Source organism: Mustela lutreola, chromosome 6 (genome assembly GCF_030435805.1).
Source record: "Mustela lutreola isolate mMusLut2 chromosome 6, mMusLut2.pri, whole genome shotgun sequence".
In the NCBI taxonomy this organism is placed as follows: domain Eukaryota; kingdom Metazoa; phylum Chordata; class Mammalia; order Carnivora; family Mustelidae; genus Mustela; species Mustela lutreola.
In genome coordinates, this window is record NC_081295.1 from 42,945,134 (window position 1) to 42,966,701 (window position 21,568).

Below are 21,568 nucleotides of genomic sequence, written 5' to 3' on the forward strand. Positions count from 1 at the left end.
ACAACAGGAATAATCTAAAAACATATCCCTTTACTTGTTTTTAACTGCAACAAACACTAAAATAGCTACATGTCTGATGTAGGCAAGAATAAAGCCAGTTATAGAAATTTGTTTGGACTTCTTCGAAGAAACTTTTCCTCTTCTAATTAGTTTTTTTTTTTTTTTTAAAGATTTTATTTATTTATTTGTCATAGAGAGAGAAGCGAGAGAAAGCACAGGCAGACAGAGTGGCAGGCAGAGGCAGAGGGAGAAGCAGGCTCCCCACCAAGCAAGGAGCCTGATGTGGGACTCGATCCCAGGACGCTGGGATCATGACCTGAGCCGAAGGCAGCCGCTTAACCAACTGAGCCACCCAGGCGTCCCTCCCCTTCTAATTAGTTTTGATCCCTCTCACTGTTTTCTCTCCTCAAAAAGACTTAGAACTCAATGTAGCCTGGCATGTGCTTTTTGAGGATTTTGGTTTTCCATCAAAATGCCAGCAGCCCAATGGTGCCTTGCATATAATTGGGGGTCAGTAAGTGGGTTTTTAATTGATTTATTTAGTCTTTAGAACATTGGATTTTGTAGTGAAATTTCAGTCAAAGACTTCTAATCCGAGAGTTTTTTCATTCTCCTGAATAACAAGGCTGGAAGGTGTTTTCTTTCTTTCTGGTAGAATAAAATCTGCATGTCCTGGCGAAAGCTTAGGAAATGTATAATTGATGTATTTTTGAAATGCTTCCCTTGTTTCCTGTAATTCCTCCTCCAGGAAATCTTTCCAGTTTGTCATAATGCCTAGTTGTTTCGCTACAGATAGCAGCTCCCCCTGAGTGTCAACGAGTTTATCTATCACATTTCCAAGCGTGGTCTTATGTGTCTTCTCTGCTTCTTGAAGCACTTCCTGGACCTCTTCTTGCTTCTGTCTCTGAGCCATACAATAGTACACGTTCATCTCATGTTCTTTTTCTTTTATCATTTGGTTCAAATTCTTGCTCTGATCCTTTATAGCTGTTATACCAGTATTCAGAATTTCCTCCATGGCTTTTCTACAAAAGATAGGGATTTAGAAGTTAGATGGATTAGCCACTAAAAACAAAACGATGTTGTCTTTTGCTTCAGATGTATGAGAAATTGTGGCCGTGTTTAGATGAGCCATCAGTCTAACACAGGTGGGTAGAGATGAGCTTTTGGATTACACTAGCTGTTAGCAATCCAAAAACATTTTTTACGAAGGGAGATCACCGACTGTCTTCCCTGCCACGGACTAGGGTGAGGCCTAGTAGCCTAGTGTCTGATGGTAATTTTAGGGACCTGAGTCCTCTGTAGCCAGAAAAACATGAATGCAATGTGATTAAAAATGAAGAAATTGGGTCAGAGTTCTAAGTCATTAGAGAAAGTATTTCTATCAATCTACTTCCCTTTAGCCAAAGGGGAAGAAATTATACTCACAGTTTTATCTGAACAATTCTCTATGATAGCCACCTCAGGCCTTTTGGTCTCAAAACCTTTCCACTCTTAAAATGACCAAGGAACCCAAACAACTTTTGTTTGTATGGGTGATCTCTAGTGAAACTGACAGTATTAGAATTAAAAGTGAGACATTAAAAAATATTTATACATTTATGTAAGATATTTAAATCTATTAAATGTTAAATGTAATTAATTTACCTTTTTATGAAAAATACACTTTCTAAATTAAAAAAATTTTGGTGAGAAAAGTGGCAGTGGCATAATTTCATATTTTTTGCAAAAATAGAAAAAAAGATAGATTTTTCATATTGTTTCAATCTATTGTTACATCATACATCATAAAATCCTGGAAAATGCCACTCTGAACTTATGAGCTAATGAGAGTGAAAAGGCAAATAATATCTTTGTATTATTAAGAAAATAGCTTTGACCTCAGGGACCCCCTGATAGGGTCTCAGGGACACTGGGCATTCTTTGGACCATTCTTGGAGAACCACCACTAATGAGTTCCCAGGCCTCTGGTTATAATGTATGTAACTATATGTAATTCATAGCAGCCAACTGTGTTGAATTCTTACCGTGTCCCAGGCAAGCTAACGGATGAGCAACCCATGCATAATTAGCTCGTTTCCTCAAAATGAATCCATGAGGTGGGTCTATGATTCCGCCTATTTTACTGATGAGGAGACTGAGGCTCACGAAGGTTAAGTGACTTGTCCTATTTCACTTAATCAGTACAAGTGGCAAAATGAGCAACCCAGGCAGTCTAAGTCCCGGTCAAAAGCTTTTAGCCATTGCATGCACTTTTGGTGGACATCTCTACTTAACATAGTTTCAGAAGAACTTCCCAAGATTTGAGAATAAAATGACTTACAAATGTTGATTCAAATATGTATGATTGTTCCTGAAAATCCTCACCCTCTGCCTCTGAGTCTAATACAATCTTCCCAAGACTTAACACCTTCCCTACCTCCTAACTTCTAACCTCCAAGATGCAATTCTCTCATTGTCCCTGATTCTTTCAACTTGACTTTCAAACGTGACAGACTTCCCCAATCATGAGGTAAATATCAGTTGTCCTCAGCCTTTGTGGCTGCTATGCAGTATTTCTCTCCTCCTTTTTCTCACCAGTTAGGCTACATCTTTGATTAATAACAAGGGTTAACATTTACTGAATATTTGCTGTGTCCAAGGGACTGTGTTAAGCATTTGACATCCATTACATCTCTTAATTTTCATAATAACTGAAGATTGTACAACTTTTATTTATTACCTCTAATTATTCCCATGTAAGAGGGGAGGAAATTGAGGCTTAGGGAGATTTAGTTATTGTTCGGTGACACAACTGAGCAAGTAGGGGAGCTCCTGCCCTTAACCGTGACCTGCTGCAACAGTGTGAGAGAGAGAATTATAAATTTTTTATCAGGAGGACAACACAAGGAAAGTAACATTTTAGAATTATTATTCTGGTAATAGTGTTTAAGCTGAAAAGTAATGGGGTGAAGTAGAGAGATGAACTGGTACTATATTTTGCAACATTCTGGGTATGCAATGATTAGGGTCTGAATTAATGATAAAAAAGAAAGGGGCAGGAAGAGGGAGAGAAAAGGATAAGTTCAAGAAATATTACAAAGCCGTAAGTGCCACAGTTTGTGCTGGCAAGGATACAGGGGAGGCAGAAAGAAGAAAAATCCAGACAAACTTCCCGATTCTCAGCCTGGGTCACAGGAGAATGGAGGTGCCATCAGAAGAAGTCACACTGTAGCCAGAGCCAGGAGGGAGCCTCTACACACACCCTGACGATTTAGTCTGATGTTTCATAGAATCTTCAGGATATTGGAGACGCTATAAAGGTGGCGACTAGGGACCCTGGGGCTTTGGTTAGGAGGAACTGGTAGGACACTTCCTTGAGCCAGGCTCAAATCTCCACAGAGAAAGTGGAGACACAGCTCTGTCCCATGCAGGTGTGAGCTTCCTGCTGGCTTTGCCTGGTTTTCTCCCCGTCCACACAGAGGATGTGTTCATCTATGGGGCCAACTAGAAGGTGCCACCAGATCTGGTCCTAGGTAAGACTGCTCAAATAAAGTGCATCTTAGATCACTCCAGCTCCCACCCTCCGTAGTACCCACCTCACCCTACCCCAACCCACCACTGCCACCCTGGCCTAAAACATCTTGCTCTAGAGATCTCTTCTCACTAAAACGATCTGGTATTTTTTGAAATGTCCTTTCCAACTTCTCTCAGCTTATGTCAGAGCTTGAATTTCTGAGCCTGTGGGAGTCACTCCTTTTGGTTTAAGGTCAGAGTATCTCTGATCTTAATTCTGATAATTTCCCTGAAATCATGGAATTGAAGCCAGGAGGAAAGTGGGTGTAGGGCATGGAGAGATGGTCTGGAGCACCCATTCAGCTTTCTATCTCCCCTGTCTGGCATGGTGTCTGGTGTGTATACAACAGGCAACCAATATGAGTGAAAGAATGGGTAGTATAGATGTAGTTCTCCCCAAAACATATTTTATGCCAAACAATTAATTTAAAAACAGCTAAATTAGAGCATTATTAAAGCTTAAAATAACTCATGCTTAAAAAGGTTTCTTAGCATAAGTAAAATATTCATCATAAAAAGTCAATTCTTGTGGTTTATCTAAAATATTTTTTGACTTATACAATTTACCCACAACGATTTTTTTTTTTTCTCAAAAGAGGGCCTAGAAATCATAATGTATGGGGAAGTAGTAAAGGAACTGGCTTAGTACTTTTTGTTTTTCTTTCTTTTCTCCCCCAAACGAATGCTTGGACAATCTTTCTCTCTTCTGAAATATCTAGAGGATCACTATGCATTGGGGAGAGGCAGAATTAGAAGCCAAGCGTGGATGTGAGGAGAGACACAGCACATTCTGGATCCACATTAGGAAGCACATGACAAGTAAGTCATTCAGCATTTTAATCAACCACTTCAACCCACTGTAAAATTCCTGGAACAAAAGGAATCAGGAGGCTCACCAGTGCCTGGTAGGCATTCAGCAGGAGGAATGGCAGGTTCAACAGGATGACCTCCAATGACCCTCCTGACATGACATGAACTCTCTAAGTTCTCTAAGTGGTGAGGTCTATCTGCCTTCTCTCACTTTATGAGGCTCTAATCTTGGGATTTCAAAATGACACACAGTATTTACATGCAGTGCTGGCTAGAAATTGAATAATTTTTGAATAATTTTCATATGTGTTCATATGTATCTATAGGATCTGGTCTGATATTTTATAAAATGGGTTCTCAGATAAGAAAACTAGATTACTAAATAAAAATAGAATCTAATATATAATATTCCAACCTCATTAGACTCTTGAGGAAAAAATAAAGCATGGGAAAAAACATACTAGCAGCTGACTTGTGCTTTGCTCTATTTGGGGACTCTTAGCTTTCTCTCTGTGTGTTTGGGAGGTTATTGAAATGGTACAAGATATATTGCTCACAGGTTTAAAGAATAATATCAGGCTGTTCCTTCCCTTCTACCGATTAAGTGAAGTTTTCATTTTCCCTGTATGTTGCTAAAAGCACACTTTTCAATCTCCTCTCTATGTCCATCAGTAAAAGTCATGGTTCTTAAGACAATAAGAGCCAATACTTCATTTCTCCATTCATTCAATTCCTAAATTATAAAGGGATTTGTTCCCAAAATTCATTTGTACATCAAGTATTTAGAGTGATACTGAACATTTTGCCTGATGAACCCACAACAAACTATTAACCCATTTTTTCACTTGAACTATAGCACTGTTAGCACTATTTTAATCAGTTATAACCACATGTTGTAAGGAAAATATATTCTAAATTTCCACCTGGGAACCTACTGCACCCTGGTCTTGCAGGAGGACTAGTGATATCCCCAACCTGAGGTGACAGGGAAGGGTAGTAAAGCAGTGAGTCAGGACTTAGCACATTTTGCCGTATATATTTCCAAGTGTCAATTCCATTTACAGCATGTATTACGTGTGCAGTAAGGAAAAGACCAAAAGTAACACAATACATACTGGCATATGATATCAACTAACAAATGTAAAGATTGACTTTTATGTGTTTATGGGGAAATATTTCTTGATTCCTCTCCTCAGCCTCTTAAAACTGGAGATACAGAATGCAAAGCACATTATTTAGGATGGTAGTTATCTCTTGAGTGGGGAGAGAGGAAGGAAATGTGATTGAGGAAGAACACATGGGAGCGCCAGAAGTGTTTGCAATTTTCAGTCTCTTCAGCGGAGTGGTATATCCTTGAATATTCATGCTATTTTTCTTTAAACTACACACACACACACACACACACACACACAGAGACATGCATACACATTCTACAATATATTACATATTGTTCTCTATGTTTGAAATACTCCATAATAAAAATGTAAAAACACAGATCCTGGGAAATATCCACTTATGTGCCTCAACCTTATAGCCCTTGCTCCAAGCTGTTTTGGCCGGAGTAAGATAATGATTCGCAAATGTGTTCTCTGGAATACCTTTTCTGGGCCTGCATTGCTTCTTGGGCCATCTGTCTCTCTTCAGCCCTAGCCTTCTCCACAGCCTGGACCTTCTCCCTGTGGCACTCCATCATAATCCTCTGGATTCTATGCACCATGCGTTGTTCCGCAGCCAAGTGTTCTCTCTGTAGCGTGTCTTCCATGTTTTGGTGCACCTCTATCTTGGTTTTGGCTGCCATTTCCTTAAGCAACAGTTAAATAGATTGAAATGTTACAGCTTTGACTTATTTTTATTTTTACTTAATTTTTTAAATATATATTTTTGGTTTTGTTTTACGTGGGCTCCACAAGAGCCTAATGTGGGGCTTGAACTTATAACCCTGAGATCAAGGGTCAGATGCTTAACTGACTGAGCCACCCAGGTATCCCCAAAGCTTTGATGTTTAAAAATGCACACTAAAAGGTTATTCAAATCATAGTTCATCAACCTGATGGAACGTGCTCCTGTGAACACTGATGATTTAAAAGACTGCGGGGGCACCTGGGTGGTTCAGCCGGCTAAATGTTCAACTTTTGATTTCAGCTCAGGTCATGATCGCTGGGTCATGAGATTGAGCCCTGCCTTGGGCTCCATGTTGGGCACAGAGCCTGCTTAAGACTCTCTCTTTCTCCCTCATGCTTTCTCTCACTCTCAAATAAATAAATAAATAAATAAAGACTGTGTATAATATGGAAGCTTTCATTTACACAATGTTAATACCAGAAATGTTACAAACCATAAAACATAAATATTTATATAGGTAATATTGGAATATTCCCTAATATGCAAAAAGGAAAATAGATCTTTTTTCTTTGATTGTCCAAATATTCTATAATATCGTGTTAGAGATACATAATATGATTCTCCTTTAGGAAGTCAATCCTGGAAAATGACAGAAATAATTACTATGTCTCCCAAGTGTCTCCTGGGTATGAGAGAACGTGAAGCTCAAGCAGCTAACAGTTGCCCATTACTATAGTCACAGAAGCTTGTCTTCTGGTCCTCTTGCCATCTGAGCATTCTAGCTCATTAGCATTGAGGGGCTCTTTGTCTTTCCCAAGGGGACAGGAACAAGAGCTTCATTGCTCCAGAGTAAAAGGACCTGTGGATGCCTTTGGCCAAGTAAAGAGGGGAAGCACTAGTCAAACCAGGACTCAAGAAAAACAGATTTTCAAGGAAAACCCTGTAACCATTTTGGAAATGGCTACTAACTGCACTGTGTGCCAGGCACTGTGCTAGGCCCATATAGTACAAACACAAGAAGACTGGGATCCTTCTCCTTGAAGACTCCGTGTTTAATGCAGATCTAGAGGAAATCAGCAACTTAATCATGCAGAGTGTTTTAGTAAAATTGCAAGAAAGGAGGAGCAATGAATTCCGTCTAAAGTTTTCAAAATTTCACTTAAAAGTAAATTTTTATCTCTATTTTAAGGATAACGAGAGGGCATAAAGAAGTTATTTCACAGAACTAGGAACAGAAATAGGATTCTCAATGACAATTTCTTGCTTTATTGCTGGCTGTGATGCTAGAGTCTTCCAAGAGATTCATCAATTTATTTTCATTCCAGAAACCCTGTACAATCTTCTAATCACAGTGAGGATCTCTGCTTGCTTTCTCTCTTTCTTTCTTTTAACTCTGTGTCTCAGTAGAAACTGAAACTACTTTAGCTTTTGAGAAAAAAAGTGTTTCAACAATTAAAACATTTGTTAGATTTTTTTTTTTTTTAAGATTTCATTTATTTATTTGACAGAGACACAGCAAGAGAGGGAACACAAGCAGGGCAAGTGGGAGAGGAAGAAGCAGGTTTCCCATTGAGCCAAGAGCCCAGTGCAGAGCTCTACCACTTCCAGGACCCTGGGATCATGACCTGAGCCAGAGGTAGTCACTTAACCAACTGAGCCACCCAGGCGCCCCAAGACTTCAGTTTTTTTCAAGACAAGGAATGTTTTCAACCTCCCACTTTGGCTATGCCAAGGGTGACAATTTTAAAAAATGAATAAAACAACAAAACAATTTTAAGAATCTCTCCAGAGTGGCCTCAGTTCATTTATTTACAAAGAAATGTTAAGGAAAACATTGGCTGTTTAGAAATGCCAGCTAGGTTTTCCATATGCAGAAGGCTTTGTCTCTGAAAAGACCAGAACTTTTTGATGATAAAACATTTTACGTGGAAATACTTCTAAATGTCTTTAACATTTATCTTACTTCATAAAAAAGAGTATAGTGAACATATTTTAACCCTTCTTGATGACCCAGGCTGGCAGATAAAAGAGAGCAATTGTATTGAGCTAAATACTTTATACTATACTTAGTAATTGTTCAAGTTATTGGGCTACTTGTCTCTGTTAGAAATGATCCCAGACTGCTTTGCTTTTTGAGATCCGATATCTGATTTTTGTAATTTTTTCTTATTCTTCACATGCTGTTGTGCTGAGGACCCTCTTTTCACTGCTGTCTGTGAGCTCCTTTTTGTCATTTCTAGTTTTAATCTATTTTGGATTTGTGACACTGAGCAGCCACATCTGCTGGGTTCATGCTGTCAAGTAAGTGTAAATAACATTTGAGTGGGGAATGGAGAGGTTCTGCTACGAGTAATAAGCCTGAGTTTCTGTCTTGTAGTCGGAGGCTTTATTTAAATTCCTCAGGGATATTTTAAATTATTTCTGGGTTTTCAAGTATATTCTCAGTAATTGAGATTGCTGAATGGTCGAGTTTTAGATAGATGGAGTATCATAAACTATTTCTATTTGAATCACAGAATTTTAAAATAACACTCCAGCCCTTAATTTTGGCTGGGTTCTGAGCTGGGATTCAAAGAATTAAATGAATCCTTCTTTTATGTAATGATGTATTAAAGCAAAATCATTTTACTGCCTCACAAAGTATGTGGAATACATATTTAAGGTTACAAAAATAATTCAATGACTGACTGTTTGGCAGTGTTCGTATTCAATGGAAAGTCTCCCAGTTAAATTACTTTTGCTGAAATGCATTTTGAGTAAATCAGCTCATATATTGAGATATTGTAAGAAACAGCCTCATGAAATCCATCATATTTGCTGCACTGATGTGTGACAGACATTTATGACATGATGTCTCCCTTAGAAGAAGTTTCTCTCAGCTATCACGTGTAGGAATATCTGGGCCTCTCTGAGTATCTGATTTGGTTTTGCCTAATGGACATGGTGATTCATGGCACTTTCCTCTTTGCACTGACTGCCAGAAAGTTCAAGGCCCAAATAGTGATAATTGTGCAGAAACTGATGCATATATACACTTTTAAGTTTTTAATTCATTCCTGATTTCATTATATTTTCTACTCTAATTTTCCCTTAGCTTCCATGTTATCATTCCGTTTTCAATATCACTGTATTTGGAAAAAGTTAATATAAACGTCTTTGCAAAGTACTACCTACCCATTGTCCATTGGATAAGATCTTGAAATTTTGTTTAACAGCAAGCACTAAGACTTACACCAAATTCTTTTTTTTTTTTTCTAAGATTTTATTTATTTATTTGTCAGAGAGAGTGAGCACAGGCAGGCAGAGGCAGAGGGAGAAGCAGGCTCCCTGCTGAGCAAGGAGCCCGATCCCAAAACCCTGGGATCATGACCTGAGCCAAAGGCAGCCACTTAACCAACTGAGCCACCCAGGTGTCCTGAATATCATAATATCATAAAAGAGTAATAATATCATAAAAGATCTTAATATCATAAAAGAGTAATACCTGGTGAGATCTATGTATCTAATTTAATGGTATTTGGTTTTAGAATAGCTTGGTTTTCTGCTCTTCATACTGACGATCTCAAACTATAATACATGTGAGAATCAGATGGGCTTCTGGTTAAAAACCTAGCCCCTGACTGTGTAGGTCAGGTGGGGCCTGGAAATCTGCATGTTAAGCTCCTAGATGAGTAGACTCTAAAGTAGGTTGTTCATAGACACCACTTGAGAAGCAATAATGATGTGTATGTCTGGGTACCCTACGTTGAAACAATCCTATGCATCCCTCTAAAGACAAATCACTCCTTCGTTACACTAAAAATATCCGTGGGTGCCCAGATGGCTCAGTTGGTAAAGCATCTGCCTTCAGCTCAGGTCATGATCCCAGGGTCCTAGGATCAAGTGCTGTGTTAGGCTTCCTGCTCAGGAGGGAGTCTGCTTCCCCCTCTCCCTTTCCCCCATGCCCACTTCTCTGTGTGTGCACACTCTCTCTCTCAAATAAATGAATAAAATCTTTAAGAAAATACATCCTTGGGGCACCTGGGTGGCTCAGTGGGTTGAGCTGCTGCCTTCAGCTCAGGTCATGATCTCAGGGTCCTGGGATCGAGCCCCATGTCGGGCTCTCAACTCAGCGGGGAGCCTGTTTCCCCCTGCCTCTCTGCCTACTTGTGAGCTCTCTCTCTCTCTCTCTGTCAAATAAATAAATAAAATCTTTTAAAAAAAGAAAGAAAGAAAATATGTCCCTGAGATGGCAGTATAAATGTGAATTCCCAAACCCTAGACGAATATTTTAGAAAGGTCAACCTCCTTCTAACTCTTCCCCTTCACATCTTCTTAGGAATTCTACTTCAGCACCAAGTGGATCAACTCCAGGCAAAGGCTATATGGGGTACAATCAACGTGAGTTCCTTAAAACCGGCATCACAGCTTGGTCATCCTTGTATTTTCACAGCCTAATGCCAGGAGTGATATTCAAAATGTATGTTCTCTGACAGCAGCACTGGTGCAGGGGCCTGAAGTTCCCCCACTGTTTTAAAGGGTTGCCCCCTTCATTGCTGGATTGGTGGAGGTCTTGGAGTCTGAGGGAATAGCCAGGGAGACTGGGTGTGGGGGGGTGTCGTTATTTATCAACTGATAGAGAAGTATTTAAATACTTAGAGCCATACCGGCAGATGCCAGTGGTGCAGCAGTCCATGTAGATGTGCTTAAATGCTTTTCATGTTTTGAGCTAAAAGAGGGAATGGGCGGGGAACCCCTGCAGCCCGCTTCTCAGGGACCACGGCCACTAGAGCCAAGCAGGGAGGATCCTGGGGCAGAGCTCCTTTTCCTGCCAACAAATTTCTTGAGGACAAGGACAGTCTATTTAATTTCATCTAATACCCATCTGATATATAGTAGGTGCTCATTACCAAAATGAATAAATGGGCTGGTAGTCCCTGAATTGTTAGTTCTGTTCTTATTAAGTTATGCTAAATCTGGGGCCAGACTTCTGCCACCTTCCCTCCAGCCTCTGCCCATAAATCATCGCATCTACACCACATCCTGTCCTGTCCCTCCCGTGGCTGCCATATGAAAACATTTCTATATCCTTTGTCTTTGATCAGATTTTGTAACTGAGGTATATAACTAAATAATGAATTCCTGGACCTCTGCCTGGAAAGCAGGCCAGTTACCTACAGTTGTGTGCTTGAACAAGATCCAGGTTAGAAAGAGGACCCCTCATTTTATGCCCTCTGGTGCTGCAGGAAATACTTCAGTAACAGCTTAGGGTCCCTCTAGGCACTGCAGTAAATGCAAATTGAGGGAAGAGGAGGCAATCAGAAAGCTTGGAAGAAGGAAGAAAATAGCCTACTTCATTTGTTTGGCCCCAACTTGAACACTTGCTAGGTCAAGGCTCTGTGCTAGACACTGGGCTAGAGTGGGAATGAAAGACATGCCTACTGGAGGCTACTGTCATGTGTGGGGCAGAAGTAATCATGCAGGCTATTTAACTGCAGTGTTGACGGATGAGGACAGCTATAAAAGGGGACAAGGTGTCAAGGCAGTGCACAGTGGCAGGGAAGAGCTTATCAGGTAAAACTTCCCTCAAGTTTGAGCTAAATCCCAGGTTTGAGCTAAATCCCATGAAGTGGGGGAAGAACATTCTGCAAAGATCCTGAGGTGGGAAGGAGGTGGTGCATTCAGGTTTGAGGACCCAAAAAAGGGCAGTGAGAGAGAAGGGCTGGGGCAAGAGATGTGGTGGATAACGTAGACGGGGTAGCTCCTTTGGGCCTTGAAACCCCATAAAAGTTTGGATTCATCACATCAGAGACCATGGGATTCCCCCACACCCATCCATCACTGCTGCTCTCATCTGTGAGTTCAGCATCTCTTCTGTAAAAATCCTGGGTCTCCCACCCAACCGCCAGGAAACATCGATTGAAGTTTTACACATTTTGTTTTTTCTCTCATTCGTTTGCCAGAGCTTTTTACTAACCTATGTACCCTTACAAAAGACAACAAACAAGTCATCATAAAAACCTGTAAATCTTTTTGGTGTGCTTCTTTCAGAATCTGAATATCAATTTTGTGTTGGTTATTTGCTTCCTCAAGTGCTTTCTCGACTGCTTGTTTTTGACGTTCATCAGCCTTTGAAAGAAACAGCCCATATGTATGAATATTTATAATGTATAAACTTACATTAACACAAATTTTTAACGTTCACTGAAAAATTAGCAACCACGATGGGGCCCCTAATTACTTGTTCTGTTCCCATCTCAAATCTCCCACAGCAAACTGGCTGCCTTAGCCAGAGATGCCTTAACACATCCCCCCGCTGATGGCTAACATCACTATTCTGTGAATTGCTAAACAGAGTTTACTGTAAGCTGCTGAGCTGTCTTTTCTTTGGCACTGTATTTGTTGCTTGACTATCAAAGGAATGTGTGCTCATTCCAGAAAATCTGGAAAATACAGAGAAGTGTAAAGATGCACAAAGCTAGAACTTGCAGAGAAAGGCGGCTGAGCACCATCCCTGACCTCCATCAGATGTTCAGAAAGAGGTTTTATTATTTTATCTGAAGAGAATGCCTAGATCATTAGATATGCTGACATGTAAACTGGAGATTACTCATAAAAGCACTGCTTTGTATTAGGGTGTATAAGTAACAGGTTGCAATTGATTTGAATTTTACTCTTATTGATAAAGAGAGATGACTACTAAGGCTTTTATTCATATTACCCTTTGTACTTGGAACATTTTGCACTTCCAAAGTACTCTAATACAAAGCTTGTGCTGGCACAGATGCTGGACAATTCTAACACTCTTTGTGATGATGTCTATGTTATAAAGAAACTGAGAATTAAGGTTCCAAGTACTGTGGCTTGTCCTGGTCTCACAGAGATTCTCTTTGGGAAGTTGTTATTCTGCCTATGACTGGAAGAAGTAGGGGCTGAAGGATTGAGATTTTGCTTTAGTTAAGTGTCTGGGATCTGACTGTGAGTCCCAACACACTCAAATTGCCCCTACAACCCTCAGCAGTCACAGGGACAAGGTATCAAGGACTTTGGAGAGAACGGAGCAAAGAGAGCAGACCATATGCAGAATTTGGCAAAACTAGGCACTTGGTCAGGGGTGTTATACACTGTACAAATAGGAAGCAATAATAAGCAATTATCAACAAGGATTTGTTTTTTAAGTTTTAATCCAGTGAGATTAAAGTAAGCACAAGTGATCCACACAGAGGGGCAATTCAGAAGGAAGGAAGCTCCTAATGGTGTCCGCTTCTCACTGAACACCCGCTGTGTTCCAGAACATTATTTCATTGAACTCTGTTAACAATCCTATAAAATCTTACTGTTCCTCTTTTACATGTGAAGAAGCTGAGACTGCAGAGTTGAAGAACTTGCCCAAGGTCCCACAGATAACCAGGGTTCAGTCAGTTCTGCCAATGGTTTTAGACAAATCCAGAGAGTGAAAGAACCATAAACACGCATTTAGTTGATATCCAGCTTCTTTTACCTGAACCCATACGTCAGCTTCTGCTTTTGCAATAAGTTCTTTGAGTGCTGCCTCTTGAAATTGCTCTTCTTTACTCAGGATATCTGCCCCGATATCTGTGTATTTGAGGAAAAACAATCACAAGAATCCGCAGGCTGTTTTTTCCTTTTCACTATCACCTAGTTATTAGTATTCTCTAAAAGATATACCTTTTAGATGTCAATCTTTTCTTTAAAGATACCGATGAAAAGGGTAGGTTTTTCCCTAATTAATGAGGAGGGAACTCACAGCATCGTTAGATCTGGAGACAGGATGTTCCCTTCCTCACACTCAGGCCACACAATAAGCAACAGGGGAAGTAAAATGGCAGAAAACAGCACATTCTGTGGTCCCAGAGCAGAGCAGTGAGAGAGTATTAGAGTGATACTAGCACGTTATCCTGCTCCCCTCTCTCTGCCCTGATCTGGGTGCTGGTGTTACCTCTCAGACAGATGGTAGCACAATGCTCTCTTCACTCTGTTGCAGGCCTTTCTTCATGTGTAGGTCTTCATGGTTTAGCTGCTTCCGTTGTGGAGTGAGTAAGCGGGTACCTGTTTAGTACTTCTCGGTCAATTATCTCATTTAAAGTCCACATGATAATACTCCCATAATAATAGCCTCTCTACTTAGACAAGAAAATAAAAGCCAAAGGGGTTAGAGGATGACATGGTGCCAGGTAGCTAGGGACAGAGCTAGACCTGCAGCCGAGCTCCCTCTTCGCCTGCCAGAGCGGACCGTCATGTGGCTCAGGACCTGCGTGCAGGCGACCAGCCTTCTCAGTGCTCAAATCACACACAGTGTCATCTTTTCCTCAGTCTAAACTCTTTATCATTCCACTTAACTCTCACATCTTAGATTTACTGAATTATTAAATTTTCATGTGTTTAGGTCTTGACGATCAACTTCTGAAAATTACAAAACGTATCTTACATTACCGTGTCTCTCTCCCAATGCCTGGCTTAGTAATAAGTACAGAGAAGGCACTGTGACTTTATGTTCACAAAGTCACTGTGAACATATGTGTTTGCCAAACATCTCTGCTCTCCCTCTGGTAACAGGACCCATTTCTCTCAAGAATGTTCCTCTCTCACGTCAGGTTGTTCTCGAGGGACTGCAAATCACAGCAGCCAATCTACTTAGCCCATTATATTGTCACCATCTTCCAGGCCACACAGTTGGCCCAGGGTTGGGCACATGCTCCAGCATGGACAGCCAGGCTCCTCTTTAGGATTTTATGTAAGGATGTGAGGAAAACATAGCTTTTTCCTCTAAGATTTCTAAGTTGGAGGTAATAGGCACTTAGAGCAGTTTGGGACACTTCTACTCTTTTCCCAGCTGCTGGAATAAGTCTGGCTGGTAGTAAATAATTAGGCCAACTCATTGAGAGCAAGCATGGATAGACTGAAAGCCCTGGTACTGGATCCTTCTTGGGTTTCTCTGTTAAAGGGTCAAGGAATTCTCTTTTATGCATAGTCTGAGTTGTGTTTCTGTCACCTGCAACTGAAAATCCATGTTTGATGGCATTAAGAGTCTTGCTATTAGATTAGTGAATTTAAGCACATAGGGCAGTGACTACTATGGTAGAGATGGGCATATACTACATAGGCTCAACACTGTGTAGGTATGATAATGAAAGATCTAGGGAGAAAGGTGACTAAGCATGGACCATCAATGTACTAAAACTTCATAAAAATGTAATACAACTGTAGGCTATTACTTTTTAATGCTTTAATTTCATTATTTTATATTAATTGTTCTCAACCCTAATTGTACAACAGGATTCCCGCATAGCTTTAAAAAAAAAAAAATACCTGGAAAGTAAGACTACTAATACAAAGAACAACTTGGATGGATCTCAAGGGCATAAGCTGAGTGAAAAAAGTCAATTTCAAAGATTTACATACTATATGATTCTATTTATATAACATTCTCAAAGGGATAAGATTATAGTGATGGAGAACAGATTAGTGGTTGCCAGTGGCTCAGGGTAGGGTGTGTTAAGGGGTAACACAGGGAGTTATTTGTGGTGACAGAACAGTTCTCTGTCCTGATTGTGGTGATGGTTACATAAGCCTACACGTGATTAATTTCATAAACTATACCAAGAAAAAAATGAACGTAAGGTCTGCACCTGAGTTAACAGTATTGTTCCAATACCAATTTCCTGGTTTTGACAATATACTAGCATTATGTAAGATACCAATGAGAAAAACTGGAGTACAAGGGAACTTTGATCTGTTTTTAAAACTTGTCAGTCTCAATTTCCAAATGAAAAGCTATTAAAATATAAAACAAATATAAAAAAATAAAAAGGGGCTCCTGGGTGGCTCAGTGGTTTAAGCCTCTGACTTCAGCTCAGGTCATGATCTCAGGTCCTGGGATAGAGCCCTGCATCAGGCTCTCTGCTCAGCGGGGAGCCTGCATCCCCCCCACCCCCTGACTGCCTCTCTGCCTACTTGTGATCTCTGTCACATAAATAAATAAAAATCTTTATTTTTTTAAAAAAACCATTTAAATAAATAAATAAATAACCAACACATGCTGAAGTCTGATTCTGAAGGTTCTAATTTAGTGGGTCTGTATTAAATTAACATTAAATCCTGTGACTCTGTATTAAGATATCTGTAGTAAAAACAAATGTTTTAAAAGCTGTGTGAACTGGGGCACCAGGGTAGCTCAGTTAGTTAAGCATCTGACTCTTGATCTCAGCTCAGGTCTTGATCTCAGGGTTGTGAGTTCAAACCCCATGTCAGGCTCCATGCTGGGTACAGAGCCTACTTAAACACATAACACATACACGGGGCATCTGGGTGACTCAGTGGGTTAAGCCTCTGCCTTTGGCTCAGGTCATGATCTCAGGGTCCAGGGTCCCATATCAGGTTCTCTGCTCAGCAGGAAGCCTGCTTCCCCAGCCCCGCCTCTGCCTGCCTCTCTGCCTACTTGCAATCTCTCTGTCAAATAAATAAATAAAATCTTTAAAACACACACACACACAAGTAAAAGCTGTGTACACTGCTATGGTTGAGAACTACTGACCTATGCAATATTTATTTAACATTTGTACAAACATTTCTACATGCTCCTGAATTTATTTAAAAAGAACAGAGAATTTTGACTCTTTTGACTTATAATAGTCAATCACAAATAGAGGTCACTGAATATAAAATATTAATTTCTAATTAGGTTTAATTTATCTACTTAATGTTTGGATTCAGATATCTCAGAAGGCATAAGGAATCGATCTATAAACACATATCTAAGAATGGATATCCACTGCCTGAGCATAAAAAGTTAAATCATTTTAGATGTTATAATTAATGTACTGAAAGTTAAAATCAGTCTTGGTGTTGACATTTGTAGAGGATGATTCCAATCTGATCTCCCCTACACCATAGTGTTTTCAAAAGATTCTCCTTTCTTTAGCTTCTCATATTTTCAAAGATCAGGAGTGAAATCAAATCACTAGTTTACCAGGTTACAGGAAGAGAGGATCAGAGAAGTATTTTGAGAGCCCTTAGGAAAACATTTTAAGGCTCAAAGTCAGACTGCAAACTCTGATGGGAAGAAAGAGAGAAGCAAACCTGTGATGACAATCTGATTTGCTTAGACAGTAAATAGTCTCAGGTTAATTTCCACGTTATCTACATTTATGTCAGCAGCTACTAGTAAAGGTTATAGTGTCACTACCTATTAAGGTGTTACTTAGAGGTATTTCCTCCCCTATGTGTAAGGAAGGTGCCCAAGTACAGACAAGGGCAAAAAGAACTTCCATGTACTATTATGTGTCAACAAATATTTCATCAAAGCCTCATAACCAATCTACAAATAGGTATTAACATCCCTATTTAATATAGGGTCCCTAACATCCCTATAACACAGACTGAGAGGCTAAGTGTACTGTCTAAGGCACACAACTGGTCAGTGGAGAAGCTAGTTTTCAACCCACACACTTCTCGTGCCACACAGACACCCCTGTAAGACAAGCAACTTTCAGAAGACCTGGTAAAAGTCTATACAGCAGAAAGAATGATACATAATGCTATCAAATATTTGAACAAAGTAAAAGAGCATTCACTTACCCAGTATATCTTTGTGAGTGTAAAAGCGGGTCTTAAATGGCTTGTATTCATGGATCCGTTTGAAGGTTTCCCCAAAAGGGGCTGGTGGAATTATTTTATTACAAACAGCACAGCAAACAAAGCTTGTGTAATTCGGATTTCTGATCATAATTAAATTTTAGATGTCTTTCACTATGTGCAGTTAAAGTACTCTTATGATATGGAAAAAAAAAAGTTTTAAGAAAAGCTAGAAGTTTAAGAAAGCTGTTAGAGGTTCAGGGTTTTAGGACAATGTTAGAGGCTGGTAAGAATAAAATGATTTGCCATGATTAGGTAGTGATTATGTGCCTAATGGCAAAGAATGGTTCTGAAAGTCTTTGCCACATAAGGTATGGGCACTGGATTTGGGAAGATTTAAGCAGTGGCTCTCTTCCAGACTCTAGCATTAAATTGTTAACTTACTTAGCAACTGTTGCTAGGTAAGACAAGCTTTGCTCATAAAAGCAACTAGAAATAATGACCAAAGGAGAATGGTATAGCCATTCATTTCCCAGATATTCTGTATGAGTTTCCTTTTGCTGCTGTAACAAATTACCATACATTTAGTGATTTAAAACAACACAAATTTATCCTCTTGCAGTTCTGGAGGTCAGAAATCCAAAATGAATCTTACGAGGCTAAAACTAAGGTATTAACAGGGTTGTTTCCTTCTGGAGGATTTAGGGGAGAGTCTTTCCTTGCCTTTTTTACCTTCTGAGGCAAACAAATTCCTTCGCTCATTATCTCACATCACGTAGCCTTTTCTACCCGTGTGCATGATGACATTGCTTCTTTCTCTGATCTTCAGCCTCCTACTTACAAGGATCTCTGGGACTATATCAGGCCCATATCGATAATAAATGGTAATTTCCTCCTCTCAAAATCCCTAACTTGATCATATCTGCCAAGTTCCTTCTGCCATATAAGGTAACATATTCACAGGTTCTAGGAATTAGGATCTGACCACTTTGGGGGTGGGGTGGGACAGGGGAATCATTATTCAGCCAACCACACTTTCTTTGTTCTTTTTTCCCTTTCCTTCCTTCTCTCCTTCCTTCCTTCCTATACTTTCTTTTAAATGGTTTACTTAGGGGCGCTTGGGTGGCTCAGTGGGTTAAAGCCTCTGCCTTCGGCTCAGGTCATGATCCTGGGGTCCTGGGATGGAGCCCCGAATCGGGCCTCTGCTCAGTGGGGAGCCTGCTTCCTCTTCTCTCTCTGCCTGCCTCTCTGCCTACTTGTGATCTCTGTCTGTCAAATAAATAAATAAGATCTTTAAAAAAAAAAAAAAAAAGAAAGAAAATGCAACTTTGTAAGTTAAAAAAAAAAGGTTTATTTAAAGAATTGATTTCTTTTAGGCCAGCAAAGGAGAGAACTTAATTTTTTTTCAGGTTATCTATAAATGTGACATTTTGGTGTCATGAAGGTAAGACGGGGAAACATCAGCGTATCTTAAAGGAAGAATTACTTTCCTTTAGTCAGCACTCAAAATTAATAAGCCTGGTTTTTAAAATCACATAGTTAAGTAATTTGTTGTCCTTGTTTTAAAATGCAGAGTCCTGCATCCAAGAACCACCTCCATGCCTGAAAACCCAGGAAAAGATTGGTCACCCTGTGGAGGATAAGGCTACAAACCAATAAATAACAACACTGTTTATTCAGAAAATGGCTTGAAAACCAATTTATCAACGGGACAGCTTGCTCCTCTGGACAAATAGCTCTTCTATCACAACAGACTACTTCTCTGGGCAAAAAAATCACTTACTACTTATTAATAGTTTACTTACGAAGACTCGCTTCAAGACCTAACCTATTATGTTACTGAGTTTGCCAATCTCAACCAGATTCCCACACTGAAAGACCTTCCTTTTACGTGAACCCTGACTCCAAAATGCTGTGCATCTCATGCCCAGACCATCCCCTTCTTAGACACAACTGACTGTGTCAAAGTGGCATTTTCCCTTAGGGAATGAATGAGAATATCAATACACAGCCAGGCAGCCTTTGACACTGTGCGTACACATGGCCTGTGCTATGTATAACTTGTAACCACACTGTAAAAAAGTATCGTAGTTAGGTTACTTGTTCCTAAAATTCAGTGTGACTGTTCCCTCCCTTTATTTTTCATAGCTGTGCACCTTACTGAATCCACTGTATAAATGTCAACAAATATTTCATTATAGCCTCATAACCAACCTGCAAGATAGGGATTATCTATGAGAGAATAACCCAATGCAATTGGAGTTTTTCCTTGGGAAAAACAAGTATATTATACTGAGGTATGATGTTTTTATTTGATTACAACCAAATGTTATCCATTCTAGCTTTTGTAAATCAATGTTACAACGATATTATAAACATAAAATCAAATTTTCATATGTTTATTTCCCAATAACCAAAACCAATGACACAATCCTATTTAATATAGGATCCCTAACATCCTTATAAGGAAACAGACTCAGAGGCTAAGTGTACAGTCTAAGGCACACAACTGGTCAGTGCAGAAGCTAGATTTTAACACATGTTCTTCTCATGCCAAACCCTCACCCCTGAAAGACAAGTAACCTTGATAAGAAGAGCTGATAAAAGTCTATATAGCAGAAATGACACATGAGAATATGTATGTATTCACATACATAGATGTCACATGGCTTGAGGTTGCTCTGTGCATTTTCCACTGCACTTCGCTGCTGCGTTGGTCTCTTGAGAATTCACCTAACTACTATCTCCCCACCAAATATCAACTTATTTTGTTGAATAATAGAGGAATTCTAAAAGATGATGGTATGACATTACATGCATAAGCTGAAAATAGAAAAATTCTAGCTTAACAGCCTAAGTACAGAGGGAAACCAAAAGCAAAAGATAATACTTTAAATTAAAAGGCATTTTATACCACTTAAGTGCATTTTAAACTGATGAAGTATACTATATAGAGAGACATAGCAAAGAAATACTTAGGGCTCAAGAATAAAGACTTGATTTAGTTACATATAGATAACTAGTTAAGCTCTTTAATATCTATAAATAAGACATAATTGCACTTTCACATATCTTACAAAACTACAATAAAGTAGTTATTTGTCATCATAGTAGCTTATACTATACTCTGTCAATGCAGTTATTGTTACTTGGTCATAATAAGTGAAAAAAATTTCATAAGTGAGATTTATTACTGACCCCCCAATTACAGGGATTTGGAAAATAGGGTAAAACTCTATAAATGAAACATGTCCAAAACCCTTGTCAGAAAAATTTAAATTATATAAGGTAAACCCAGGAGAGTAAGACTTTCTCTTATCTGTTGAATAGTTCTAGTTTTAAAATAACCATAAGAAAATTTGGTTTTATGTTTATAGTATCATTGTAATATTAATTTATAAAAACTAAAATAGGTAACATTTGGTTGTAATCAAATAAAAACATATCCCAGTTTATTATACTTTCTTTTTCAAAGAAAAACTCCAATTTCATTGGATTATTCTCCGATTTACTCATGTTAGTAGTAATGGGACTACCTTTTCAAAAGAAATAAAATTCTGTAACAAAAATAGCTGAAATAGAATGCCAAAATATTTGAGTCATCTCTGACTCTGTAAAAATTACCTGTCTTGAATGTGGACTACAGGCTTTACAATTACTTACAATCTTTCTTTCTTTTTTTCTTCCTTTTTCATAAATACAGACAAGTTCTGTGCCAGGAAGAAAATGATCACTGCCTTTGCAAATAGCAAAACAAAACCCTCACAGCAGTTGCAAATACACAATT

The 21,568-nt window shown here is 39.2% G+C and overlaps 1 protein-coding gene across 1 annotated transcript; it reads right to left on the reverse strand.

Annotated features, from left to right (window-relative positions):
• Nucleotides 1-525: 525 nt before the first annotated feature.
• C6H6orf163 (chromosome 6 C6orf163 homolog) lies at nucleotides 526-21,453 on the reverse strand. Its single transcript, XM_059177132.1, has 5 exons — nucleotides 17,785-21,453; nucleotides 13,688-13,782; nucleotides 12,208-12,315; nucleotides 5,964-6,166; nucleotides 526-1,025 (listed from the first exon to the last, which is right to left on the reverse strand). Exons 1-5 carry the CDS (start codon nucleotides 17,930-17,932, stop codon nucleotides 575-577), a joined length of 1,005 nt encoding a protein of 334 aa, XP_059033115.1. The 5' UTR covers nucleotides 17,933-21,453; the 3' UTR covers nucleotides 526-574.
• Between the last annotated feature and the right edge of the window lie 115 nt (nucleotides 21,454-21,568).

Excerpts from the sequence above, each read along its gene's own strand:
- C6H6orf163 (XM_059177132.1), bottom strand. The coding sequence starts at position 17,932 with ATGATCAGAAATCCGAATTACACAAGCTTTGTTTGCTGTGCTGTTTGT. Across the intron at positions 6,167-12,207 it reads CACACCAAAAAGATTTACAG|GAAATGGCAGCCAAAACCAA; the intron begins GTTTTTATGATG and ends CTGTTGCTTAAG. Across the intron at positions 1,026-5,963 it reads GCAATGCAGGCCCAGAAAAG|AAAAGCCATGGAGGAAATTC; the intron begins GTATTCCAGAGA and ends TATCTTTTGTAG.